At 37.1% G+C, this 12,886-nt stretch overlaps 1 protein-coding gene across 7 annotated transcripts in view; it reads right to left on the reverse strand.

Annotated features, from left to right (window-relative positions):
* The window catches only part of LOC103467448 (ERC protein 2), a 154,204-nt gene that overhangs the window by 84,565 nt on the left and 56,753 nt on the right, over positions 1-12,886 (reverse strand). For 6 of the 7 annotated variants that reach the window (XR_014088222.1, XM_081609057.1, XM_081609058.1 and 3 more), the window contains 3 exons: positions 12,606-12,647; positions 11,447-11,640; positions 2,179-2,272 (listed from right to left, as the gene is read on the reverse strand). Coding sequence is in view for 6 of the 7 variants with exons in the window: in XM_081609057.1 (XP_081465183.1) it covers positions 2,179-2,272; positions 11,447-11,640; positions 12,606-12,647 (330 nt within the window). In the remaining variant the exon portion in view is untranslated. The remainder of the gene's footprint in view (positions 1-2,178; positions 2,273-11,446; positions 11,641-12,605; positions 12,648-12,886) is intronic. The other variant, XM_081609059.1, reaches the window with a different exon arrangement.

The raw sequence follows: 12,886 nt of genomic DNA on the forward strand, positions 1-12,886 counted from the left end.
TCACAAAGGGTTAATTCTTTGCTATGCTAATTTACAAAACTAAGAGTTATGAAAACATCACCACGCGTCTACGTGAACTGGTTTCCTGTAAAATTTTGCTCTAATTTGAAGTTCTTGCTTCCAACTGTCTAAAGCTTAAATCCCCTGAATCCAACACATATCGCAGGCCTTTTTACTGTGATTTGTGCTTTCCTGACCATTTAGATCAGAGCATGTCTAATAGTTCCCAGATCACAGTTTGTGGCAAATTAATGCCAGCTCTCCAATCATTAGGCCCTCCATTTGTAGAACAGGCACATTAAATATTCATCTACGTTCCACAAACCCCTCGTAACTTTCTTCTTTGCTAAATTCTTGTCAACAACTTAAGTTTTACAACTAACAATTATGTTTATGCAACAGAACAAATGTTCTCTTTGCTGCCATGTCCTCGACTTTAATGTATTTATATTCTGTCATCATCGATATTAGCATATAAAATTTGACAGAAGCCTTCAAGTTTATAGATATTACCTGGGTTAACTTGTGATGGCCCTGATGCAACTCCTTCTTCAAAGAGTGAATTTTGTTTCACCACCAATGGTAAAGATGATGCTGGTCTTAACTTTGTTTACATTTTACACAGTCGTTCTAAATTTAACTCATAGTTTTCTAAAATGAGCAAGATTTCCAACTTTTTACAAATGGATGAATCATCCAAATAATGTGTTATTGTTTGCTATTGTATAGTTCCTTGTACAGTGTTCTAATAGCCCTGCAGAAGACTGTGCTGTTGTCTAAAATATGAGGATACAAAATTGTGATTTACTTGTGAAAAGAGTCTGAGGAACATTAGTTATACCCCCAGGGGTGGACCTAGCCTGTTTGCCGTCCTAGACGAACAACATTTCAGAAACCGTGGCCATGTCGCCCATTTCAGAAATTGCCACCACAAACAAGAGATTAGAGGGAGAGTGGAGGGCTACAGATATATTCCTTGTGTGATTCTGTTATCTGGTGGAGTTTCTTGGAAAAAGAAAAAGAAAAAAAAAAGCAGTCCGTGAAGGATAAGCGGGAAATGATTAAATGGTGATTTCCTTCTGTAATGCGGATTAAAACAGATAAGAAAGCCTAATTGATCAAATAAACTGTTTCTGTGTATTTGGCGGTGTGTAATTAAACAACAAAAGGCACATTTTTGAGATCACTTAGATATGCTGTTTTAAACGTGATTTAAAAGCTGTCTTGTTGAAAAAGAAAATAGCTGTGTTTCATTAGCTGATTTTCAAATTCCTCAAAGCTTGTCATCAACAAACAAATGAAGCAGTGCATTCCTGAATGCCTCTTTCTGTGGTATAAATGAATTTATTACACTTAAAGTTTTGCTGACATTTTAGGCTAATTGTCGTCTTAGAAATTGGGAGAAAAAAACAAAAAAACAAAACTGTTGTGTCTTTGGATCCATTGTCAGAGAACGGTCATATAAAACAGCTGAAAAAGAGACAGTGGGACATAAGTGGTCAACGACTGGAATGTGAAACTGGATATGCTTTAAAATTTGTATTTTCTTCGGACAACAACACCATGAAAATCATCTACAGCTGGCTAGTTGTCAGTGCTTTGGTTGGGGTCTGCCAACAAAAACAGCGAAAAACAAAAAAGAAGAACAGAACTGTTCTGACAGGGTCCTGTTCTGTGCTTGCTTGAGGGAATATAGAGGTTTACTCCGTTGGCCCTCTGGGAGTGAATTGGCATGACTGCACTCTGTAGAGATCTCTCAGCAGATCTCCCCAGCGCAGAATAAAAGCATGCACCGCAGGGAGAGTAAAGCACCTGACACAGAATTAGACACCTAGTATTTACATCAAAAGTGAAAAGTGATGCATCAAACTCCTGACAAACTCTGTTCTTGGTTATTCCCAACATATAGTTTATTGTGTATTTGTTGTACTACTTTCTGATATGTCCTAAGGGTTAAGATAAAGCATGAAAAAGTCTAAAATACTTTAGACAAGCCACTGTCCAAAACAAATGACTTTCCAAGTGAATGGCGTGGAAAGAGATGAGACGTAGAAAAGCAAGAAACTCCTTTTGGTCCTGTTATGAATCATGTAACGTACTGGTGTGATGATGTGATGAGAATGTTGTCCCGACACCACAGATTAACTCATTTGCACACATACATGATGTCATTCCAACCTGTGATAAAGAGTGTGGATGTCCATCTACCAAGGCATCTTTCCTCATCTCGCCAGGCACAATCTGCTTCTGGATATTTGGAGACTTGATTTGCCTTCGAGCAGAGAAAATAAAAAAAAACAACCAGTGATGAAAATCTGGATGAAGAAATCAAATTAGAACATTTGAATGTGGTAATCATTATGTGATAAAGTAAGACATGTTTGGTTTCTTTGAAACCTTTATTTTTCTGAGCAAGCATAAGGATTTCTTATAGTGTGCACTTAAAGTTTAAGCTTGTTAGTTTATTTATACTGTAGGTCTATATGTTAGCATATGCAGTAGCCTTTGGTTTGTCCACTTTGGTTTAACCTTAGCATCAGTTAGGTTAAGGTATAGATACAGTCACTGGATGGATTGAGTCCAAATTAGATTTCTTTTTAGGACATTGTGTGTTAGGTGTATTATTTTGAAAAGCTTTCAAAGAACAGCAATTAATAGGGCATTCTATTTATTTGATTATATGAAATAAATAATTGCCAGTGAAATGTCCACAGAAAATCCACAGAAAAGACCACTTATTTGTTCAGATTTGCTACTGTAGCCAACAGAACAATGTTTTTTGGGGGTTTTTTTCCTCGAAGGAAGTCTCCAAGCTTAGTCATTTAATTTACAGCCAAGCGGCTGTAACACACCAAATAAAATTACAAAAATTCAAAACTTATTAGAATATTAGAGAAAAAACTATGAATATTGGGACTTTTTTACATCACAAATGTTTCAGAGGCATATGCAGGACTCACATTTATGAACTGCAGAATGCAAATCATAACACAGCAAACTAAAAGATGGCCAAGCTGTAAATTATAGCGGGAGAGGCTGATGTCAGGGAGACCATATGAGCAGGGTTGACAGAGTGTGGCTGACTATAACAGAAACACATCAAAATAAAGCATAGCCTACTCTAATAACAATATTAAAGAAAAACATCAAACTGGTTAAAAATGCAAACTTGTTTTTGTTGTAGCGCTTTCATCTGTACATTTCTACATTTAAATTAGATCTGTGTGTCTTTTACTGTGTCTTGAAACATCAATTGCCATAATATAAATTAGTGGAATTGTATTGCATTTCTGTCAAGGTAAAACACAATCCACCTACTGTTTTGGAGAGTTCAGAGGAGAGACTTAGAGATTTGTTCGGTAAGCCCTACTGTTTTTGAAAGACTGCGTTACTGACTCACTCCTCCGTACAGAGCTGAGTCAGGTTCGTAGTCGGCCTTGTTTGAGCACCTTTGAGTTGGCCACTCTTAAATTTTGAATTTAAGAGTGGCCTTTTGTTTGGTGACAGGACATTCCCATGGTGTTAATTCCTTCCATTTATTTGTATTTCACCTTATCGTAAACAGGCTGGCCTTGTTAGAATAGACAACCTGACTTTTGTAAGAGACATTTTCATTTGCATATACAGTAATTGTTTTAACAGATGAGTGTGGCACCTTCAGTCATCTAAACATTAGAGACACAATAGAAAACAGTGTTTAACATGTAAAAAGCTTACAAATTTAAGACATGATCATTTAGGCATATTATGAAAAGGCATTATAATGCTAGGTATCCGTTTATTCTTGCAGAAAGAAAATATAAATAATTAGACTAATTATTACACAGTGATATAAAGGACCTAACCTTTTTGTTTAATACGTACCTAAATACCTTCAGATGTATATGAAAATACTTTTTTTTTTATAGTTACAAAAATTAAACATTATTGCTCTAAATCGTGACCAGATTTAAAAGCATGTTACTTGATGTGCGCAAAGGTAATTTTATTTTTTTATTGCAATGTTTGCACTGTTATTGCCATCCAACTAAACAGCTGAGCCGCAGTGTGGGCAATAAATCAGGCACAGACAAAGGTTCTGTGTGTGTTGACTCATTATGGCTTGGCAGACATGAACAAGACAAGACTCGACTCATAAAGGTATAATGCTTCGATGTAAATCTTTCAACAACAACAAAACAAAAAAATATAACCCAGTGTTGCAAGCATGTGCACAGACAAACACACATTCCTGAAAATCTAACAGTGACAGCAAACTTTGTTTCTAACATAAACTGATGCTAAAATGGGCTTGGATTTACATATTAAATAAAGGTGCACTTATTTGGTGCAGTGTGGTTTTTGTAAGTTTTTTCATCAAAATGAACTTTTATGCATCAGCTTTTAAATGCAAAAGCTTTTTTTTTTATTAAAGAAAGATCGTTTATCAACTGAAAATGCTGAAAAATGAAATCCCTAAAAAATTAAACAATCAATCGCATGTCATTGAGAGTATTTATCCTCCTTCCCCCGAAGAGTTTAGGGAGTTTCTGTACTGAGGAAAGAGCCAAAATCCCTCCAGAGATTTATAGGCCTCAGCTATAAGAAAATGTCTTATAGCTGGCTTGTCATCAAATGTTTTACCAGCCCACTGACTGGTGGAAATATGCACCATTCCACCTAAGGCCCTATAATTTACAATGTTGTTTATTAACCCCACATTTCTGTGTTAGATATTAGATATTTTTGATTATTTATACGGAAAAGGAAAAAAATAACAGAACAAAACGTATACACCCCGATACAAAAAAAACAAACAACAAAACCATAAATTACAGCAATTTATTGAAAAATATATTTTTTTATATTCTGATCTTAATCTATATAATAGGTTTTACTTATTGAAGCATGAACATTTAAAAAATGTCATTTAGATGCATGTATATGACCAATTAATTAATATATATAGTTGTTTTGGTTTTTTTCCTATAAAGCTGACAGTGACAAATTAGTGCTTAATAGAACCCTCAAGCCATACAAACACGCTGTGACCAGGCAGCTGTTAAAATGCACCGCATTATTATTCTACATCCACACTGCTGTGTTTACTCTGGGCAAGAGCTACAAGAAGCTCCCACATGTGGGCAAATATTTGCTGTCACAGCTTCAGGAATGATGTGGGCATGTGCTGGTGTGTGTCAGTCTGCATGACTGATGTTGCTGTACAATTAGGGTGAAGTCTGGCAAACAAGATGCTGCGTTCGTTACCTCACTCAACCTTGCCACACACAACAGCATTTTATTGAAAAGATTGTTGTCAGAAATTACAACAGACAGCTCAGCATGTCTGATAATGTTTAAATCCCACATTAGAAAGCCACACACACTAGCTCACCTCTTTTCATGTTTGTGGTTAGTGTCTTTAGTGTAAATAAGAGTTACTTTATTAACAGCCCTGATTTAAATTTGGTGAGGTTTTTATTCCTGTTCAAATTGATAACAAAAAAAACATTCTCAATTTCCCTGTGCACACATACACATCAAGAGAGAGCTGCTCAGATAGATTTAGATCTCTCTGAGTGTTTTTATAAGCTTAGAGGCATATCCATGAAGAGCAAAGTTGACACGAGGGCATATCAGCTATCACAAACATAACCTCTACTGGCACAGGTGTACAAACTAATGGCCAAGTTGGTCCCGTTTGATAGCCGATATGCCCCTATATTTCTGTACAACATGAATATAAGTGTTTTGACCCAGGTGAAGGCAAATGAGGGCACTTAGAGTCAAGTATAGAGGCTGGGAAGGGTGCAAGAGGATGAGGGAGGATTCAGACTAGTTTATTACTGAAATAAAGCACATTTTTCATGTGTCATTGCAGAGAAAAGTGAAGAAAGAGCAAGAGAGCAGCAAGCACCTACGTCCCCGACCCAGCGTAATAAATAATTTCTTACACTGCCCTTTTCTTCATTCAACTGGAGAGCTGCACATATGCACTTTCCAACACAAGCAGTTTCATTTCCGGGCTGCCAAAGTAAATCATTTAGTTCGACACCTCAAACATACTGCTTCCATTTGTGAAATCAAAGAAAATTTTGGGGAAATCAGGTAAGATATTCTGAAGATAGTTGTCAACCTACAGGATTGTGGCTCATCCTTGGATACGATTTCTAGATGCTTCCAGGTACCTCATTTATCTGTTCAAATAATTTTGTGCAAGTAGAAACATCAAGGAGATGTTAAGCCATCAGGAACTCTTAGGGAAGAAGACAAAATGCTTTTTTAAGAGAAAGATGTACAAATCAGCTATGCCATATGTGAAAATACAATTGTTCCTATGTTCAATTCTGCCGAGCTTATCAAATGACCTACTTCTCAGTCCAACGCTCCTAAGAATGGTTGTAAGTGACAGATGCAAAGGCATTGTGATAACACGCTAAAGGTGGCATGGCGGAGAGAACAGGAGCTTCTTAAAGAGACACAGACCAATTTCAACGTGTCACATTGTAAAGTCAAATGTATTTCATGTTTAATATATTATTTGTGCTGCATTTTTATAACATCTCAAGGTAGCATAGTTACTTGTGCTTTAAACTAGCACTATGTGCCTGGAAAATGCATAATTTAAATCATTGAAGCTTGATGTTTTAAAGTCACTTTACAAGTGAAACTGCCTTTTTGTGCAATCTTGTCTACCCAGAGGACAAGAGTTAATGTACTCTTGAACAGGAAACAGTGGCATCACTGGGGCTGAGGAGTTGCCAGCAGCAGGAAATTGTGCTCGTAATTCAGGCCCGCATTATTAAGCAAGATTTTGCTCAAAGGAGAAAAAACTTTTACATAACTTTTCCATTTTAAATGAAAGTTTAAAGGGAACATTTTATTAGAAAATATTCCAATTTGCATTTTCCACCAAATGAAATTTTGTCTCTTCTACATCGCCTTAATGAAGAGTACCATGAAAGTTTATTACGGTGCTGGCAGTTATCTAAAGTATAAAAATATTCATGGGAAAAGAGTGAAAATCTGATAATTAAAGTTCTTAGGACAAGTTAACTGTGGGAATGTGTAGTTTGATCTAGGCTTTTATGCTGTTCTGAAAGGTTGAGAGTGTCTATTTGTGCATGAATAAGTGAAGAAGAAAAAGCTTAAGCTTAAGTCTCTGTACGTTTAAATACAATAAAGTGCAATGTGATGATATAGATTGAGCACCATTTTGTTAAAACACACCTCTTCTGTTGCAGGTGCGACATGTTTATAGTTCTGAAGCAAAGCAGGAAACCTGCAAGTCAGTGCTAATCCTAAAATGGATTCTTAATCTGCACCAACACCTGTAGCAGAAACACTGTTTACAAATATTTTCAAGAGCAAATATTACAAAAAGAAACTTTGGAGATTGTGTGTGTTTTGGCATTCAGTCAGGCATTACTGCATCTGGTGTTTGATTATAATCACAGGAAAGAGGCCAAAAGTTGTATTTGTCTGTTTGTGTGAATGAAAATTGTTTGTCAGAATTTGTAAGCCACCAACTACTAATTTCTTCCTCATGTGGGACCCTTTGCAAGTTCTCTTACAATGCATACAACTCACAAGTCGACCACTGGCACAGCTATACACACATTTCCACTAATATTCCCACAAGTGCACCTACACACACACCTCCCTTTTTCCTGAGCCCTCCCTCACATACCAGAGTGCTTAGCCTATATGTTTCTGTGGCAGGGTGAGACTGAAAAGTTGATTTATTTGAAAAGTTGATTCCCATCACCACACAGAGGGGGTTTATTTTAATTAATTGTGTAGAACTGTAAAAGGTTTATGTAAAAAACGATATATATATACCAGCAACCAAAGAAAAAGGCACTTTATTCACATTTTAACTTATCCTTTGCCACCATGTGCAGTGCCATGTAAAATTATTTACATCCCTTGAACTATTTCATATGTTTTTATTTCATAGCCACAAACTTTAGACTATTTATTGGGATTTATGTGACAGATCAACAGATAGTAATGAACAATTATGAAGTAGAACATAAAGTATACATTGTTTTTTTAACTTCTCTTTTTCACAAACAACAAAACCCTAAATAGCAAGCTTGTGTTGTTACAACTGGAAGTCTTTTGGAGAATGTCTCCGCACAGTGCATAAAGAGAAACTGTTCTCCATTCTTTGATCAAATAGCTCAAACTCAAACTTGAATAGGGAACATATGTGAACAGCCACTTTTACATCTAGCCACATATTTCCAATTCGTTTTAGGAATGGAGTTTCTAACACATGAATATGCCTTGATCTAATCCAAACTACTTTAGCAGGGCCTCGATGTTTATGGTTGTGACCCAAATGAAAGGTGAACCTTTGATCCAGGCTAACAGTCTCTAACAGGTTTCCTTCCAGGATTGACTTGTATTTTCTAACATTCAGATGGAGCTTCATGATGCTGCCACCAAAATGCTACATGGTGTGTTTAGAGCGGTCTGCAGTGTTGGTTTTTAACTAAACACTTTTATATCTATAAACTAATTTGAGTCATCTATCCAAGCAACCCTGTGTTTCATGTTTCCCATGACCGCTTGTGGCTTGTGGCATGCAAACACGACTTCCTTTGGTTTCCTTCAACAGCAGCTATCTTCTTTTACAAGTATGCACTATTTTGTGTTGGTCTATCATTTACGTTCATTGAAGTTTGCTGTTGTAATTTGACTGCTTTTGCAAGGCATTCATCTGAAATCACTAAAAACTGCTGATGGTTTGATGCATTTGTGCCTTTAGAAATCACCATTGTTTGAGAATAATTAAAACCTGATATGCTTCAGTTTACTGGAGCTGTGATTAAGGGACCTTCTAATACGCCACCCTGTTAAATAGGCTCATTCTTTTCTAATAAATTAGATTACACATAAATAAAATGACTTCCATTAAATCACCGATATGTGTAAGCTTTGAGACAGCTGTGGAATAGTCTTGCCTTTGTTAAAGTTTATTTATTACAATGACCTGCCCTTCTCCGCTTTGTTTTCAAATGGATGAGAAAGTGTCTTTATGCTCATCTGTTATCCTCTCCTTCTGCTCAGATGGTGGTTAATAAGTCAGCTAACGTAGATCCAACAGAAACAAAGCGATTAAAAAGACATCCATCCTTTGCTCAGACACGCTACGTATCGTACGCTCTGACACAGATGGCCATTCAGCACACACACACACACTCCATCCATGCTGTCACATAACACATGTGCAAGGCTACTCGTGTGCAAATATTTAATATTTTTATCTAAACCGAAAAGGAAAAAAGTGTGCTGTAGCCAAGAGAACTGATGCCTGTTATTGCGACGTTGGAAGTCAATTTTTATTAATATGTGCAGCTGTGTTGCATGATTATACTGGATCATCCATTGATAACCTGTGGTAGGTTTGCCTTTGACCTTTGGCCAGTGTGTGCTGAACAGAGGGGAAGGGTTGAGCTGATAGGAGAGCCTAGTTGACACTAATGAGACAACAGCCCTGGAAAGACAGATGAGCTGAGGGGAAAAGAAACTCTTCCAACTATTCCTATGACTCCTGGCTGGCTTCAGATACAGAGAGAGAATCAACACGTGTGGCTTGCAGCAATTGCATGCAAACAACACACACGTCTGTGGGCGAGGCATAATGAATGCACACACACAAAAACATAATAAAGGCTTGATGCAGAAGATGTGCAGGAGCTACTGTATTCTTATGTTGTTTTATGCCAATCCATTCGGACGCTGTTCCAAAACAGGGAATGTGAATAATGGCCGATGAATGAGGCAGAAGACCAGAATGGATCAAGCATGTGACGCCCATCCAGGCCGACTTCTCACCTCTCTCAAATGTAGTCAGTGAGAACTCACCTGTGGGGCCAGTAAGCGCCACAGGTGAGAAGTAACCAGCCACAGATGTTGAAATGTTTCTGTAATTTCCAGTCAACTAACTCTAAATGATGCATGATATTTTTTAAGCTTATTTTCACACATGATGTGTCTGGTTAATATTAAAATAGCATTAGTTTGCATGTTTTAATTGTTTTCACATTGATGTTACAGAGTTTAATAAGTAGTGAATAATTTTGATTGTTACAATGAACCTGTACAAACTTAGTATCAACTGAAAATGTTTGTCAAGATTCAAAAAACAAATGGTCATGGATGATCCAAATGGACTGTTTTGTGAATAAGACAGAGTAAAAATGTCCATCTCTTTATCTGACAAATGTGGTAGAGACCTGCTCTAAATCTCAGGTGGTTCAACAAAATAGTTAATTGGGGGTCTTGAATTCAAATTCTTGCCGCAATTTTCAGAGTTGTGTTTGAAACCATGCTCAATTTTTAATCTATTTTACAGTTTTGCATTTCCTCGTGTTTCCGTAATGTGAGTGAAAGTGCAAGAAAGTTGAAGGGGTATAAAAACTTTTGCATTCAACCTGCTTGTGTGTAGATGCACATGAATTGAATGTGCACACAAAGCACACACACCGCACACACACACAGTGGTTTTGCACAGGCACTAAACAGCTACTCACTCAGGTACATATACACACCATGCCAATCCATAAATCAAATGATAATTGAGTAGCACTCTGCCAGTAATAAACAGAGCAGTATAAACAGCCAGTGTCTGGGTTGGATACACCACCTCCCACTGGCATGCCGCTGGCGGTGTGCTGCTTGGTAAACTCACAAAACGCACACCTCAAGAAACAAACACACACACCCTAAATATGTTTACAAGAACACAAAGATGGGAACAGAACATTTTATCTGTTGAATTCACAGAAACTGGGGTGAAAACACACAAATGCTATGTGTTAGTAGGAGAAAACACACATGAGCGAAGCCCTGATAACAATGAAATGTGAAGAATTTTTGCAAAAGTCAACAGAAAGTAAAACCATATCAGTGCTATAAATCAGAAAACATAAAGGTTCTGATGGTGTTGCTGGAATGAGGCCTGAGTCCGTTTCCCATGAATGGATTGTATGCCTACCATGAATAACAACATTTGCACTTCTTGAGAAACTTAATGAATAATATCAACACGCATGAGAGGATTCCAAGAGCACACATGAACATGCAGGCTGTATGAAAGTGTGATAGCCAGGCAACCTATGGATCTACTTACCCAGGTCTTCAGATGTACACAGAAACAAAAAATAAGATATAAAATCAAATTATTAAACTGATAAACGTAAATAGGTCAAGCATGTATTTCCAAACAAGGGTTATGCAAGAGAAGTAGGAGTATTTGAAAGTGGTTTTAAGTGGAAGGAATATACAACCTGAATGGTTTATATCTGATGGATTAGTCCTTTATAAATAGAGCACTTTGTAATGACCTGGGATCTTATAAAGATCCGGTCAGTAAGAAGAGGGCTGCTCTTTGATGACACCCAGATGGTGCATGTACTGGGAGAGACGTGAATGCCAGTGACTTTTTGACCCTCACCTCTCAAGATCAGTAATTTTCTTCTCCTTGCACGATTTGTCCACTTCGGCATCCTTAAGCGCTCCCTTTAACCTCTCCACCTCAGCCTGGGACTTCCCAGACTCCTCTCTGTAGCGGGACACTTCCTGCTCGAGAAGCATCAGACGATCTGCGATGTCTGGACAGATTCTGACAGTTTCCTCTGGTTTTGGGGTCTTTAGGTTTGCACGTGTGCGAGTAAGTGTGGGGTGAGTGATGTAAACAGATAAAAAGACAGAGACATATTGTAAAAAATATTTGGCTAAACATTTTATGCTGAAAGTACAGCTCGAGTACACTTGATTGACAGAGGTTTTGATAATGTAATGTACAATGCAGGTAACTAAAATTCCCTATTTACATTGTCATTTACTTTGAAACAAATGGGACAATTAAAAGAAGACATGCCCATTAAATTGCCATTTTTAATTGGAAACTGGAACTGTGGTATACAACACAAGTCTCTGAGGCCATGAACTTGCATATAAGTGGACTGTATTTACTAATAAAGGAACTTTGCATCATATAGGTTCCAATGGATTTCATTTTGGAGCATCAGATTAAAAGGGAATAAACACAGTTGTGTTGGTCTGTCACATAAACTCACAGCAACATACATTAAAGTCTGGCGTTATAATGCGATAGCATGCAAAATGCTTAAGGTGTTTAAATACTTTCTCCAGCTCCCATATTTTAAGCTCAGACATACACTAATGAAAACACTGTTATTTTCAAGTTATGTGTTTAATTTCATAAACTTTTAGCTGGACAAGTAATTTCTCAAATTTGCATCCCCATGTAACACAAAAATAGGCTACACTTGCATATTAAGTTTATGATTCAGATAAATGCACAATAACCAGGATGGACACACGGATGGAGAAATGGATGCAAAAATGGATGCAAAAATGAAAATAAACTGAGAACACCAGAATTCTTCATTAGTCTACATTCCTTCTTTAATTATCAAAAAACGACTTTTTATCCTGGAAAAATACTTTAAATTACAGACATATCCAGGCTGTTTAGAAATCCTATAATGTTGCTGTTAGAAAAACGATAAGATCACATCGTGAAATATATGCGAGATGCTGACGAATACAGGTGACCAAACACAACAGTCACAAAATAAAGAACATACCATGGGGTTGACTGCTGGAAAACCATCTACTTTGGGTTCAACCTAAAGATTAATGAACAAATACTGCATATTAAAAATAAGACTTTCTAAGGAACCAGCATGCATCAACTAAGCAGAATATTAAGTGTTGTCAGCTGTGGTATGAATACAGCAAAGACTGTGAGAATGTAAACTCATCTTTGTCAGAAGCCATCGGTACCCTCATGTTTGAGCACCCCCCACCCATCTAATGCCTTCTTTCCTGTGGTTTCCCTCAATCATTTGCCTCCTCGGGGCAATTT

This window comes from Poecilia reticulata, chromosome 7 (genome assembly GCF_904066995.2).
Source record: "Poecilia reticulata chromosome 7, P_reticulata-male-v2, whole genome shotgun sequence".
Lineage (NCBI taxonomy): Eukaryota > Metazoa > Chordata > Actinopteri > Cyprinodontiformes > Poeciliidae > Poecilia > Poecilia reticulata.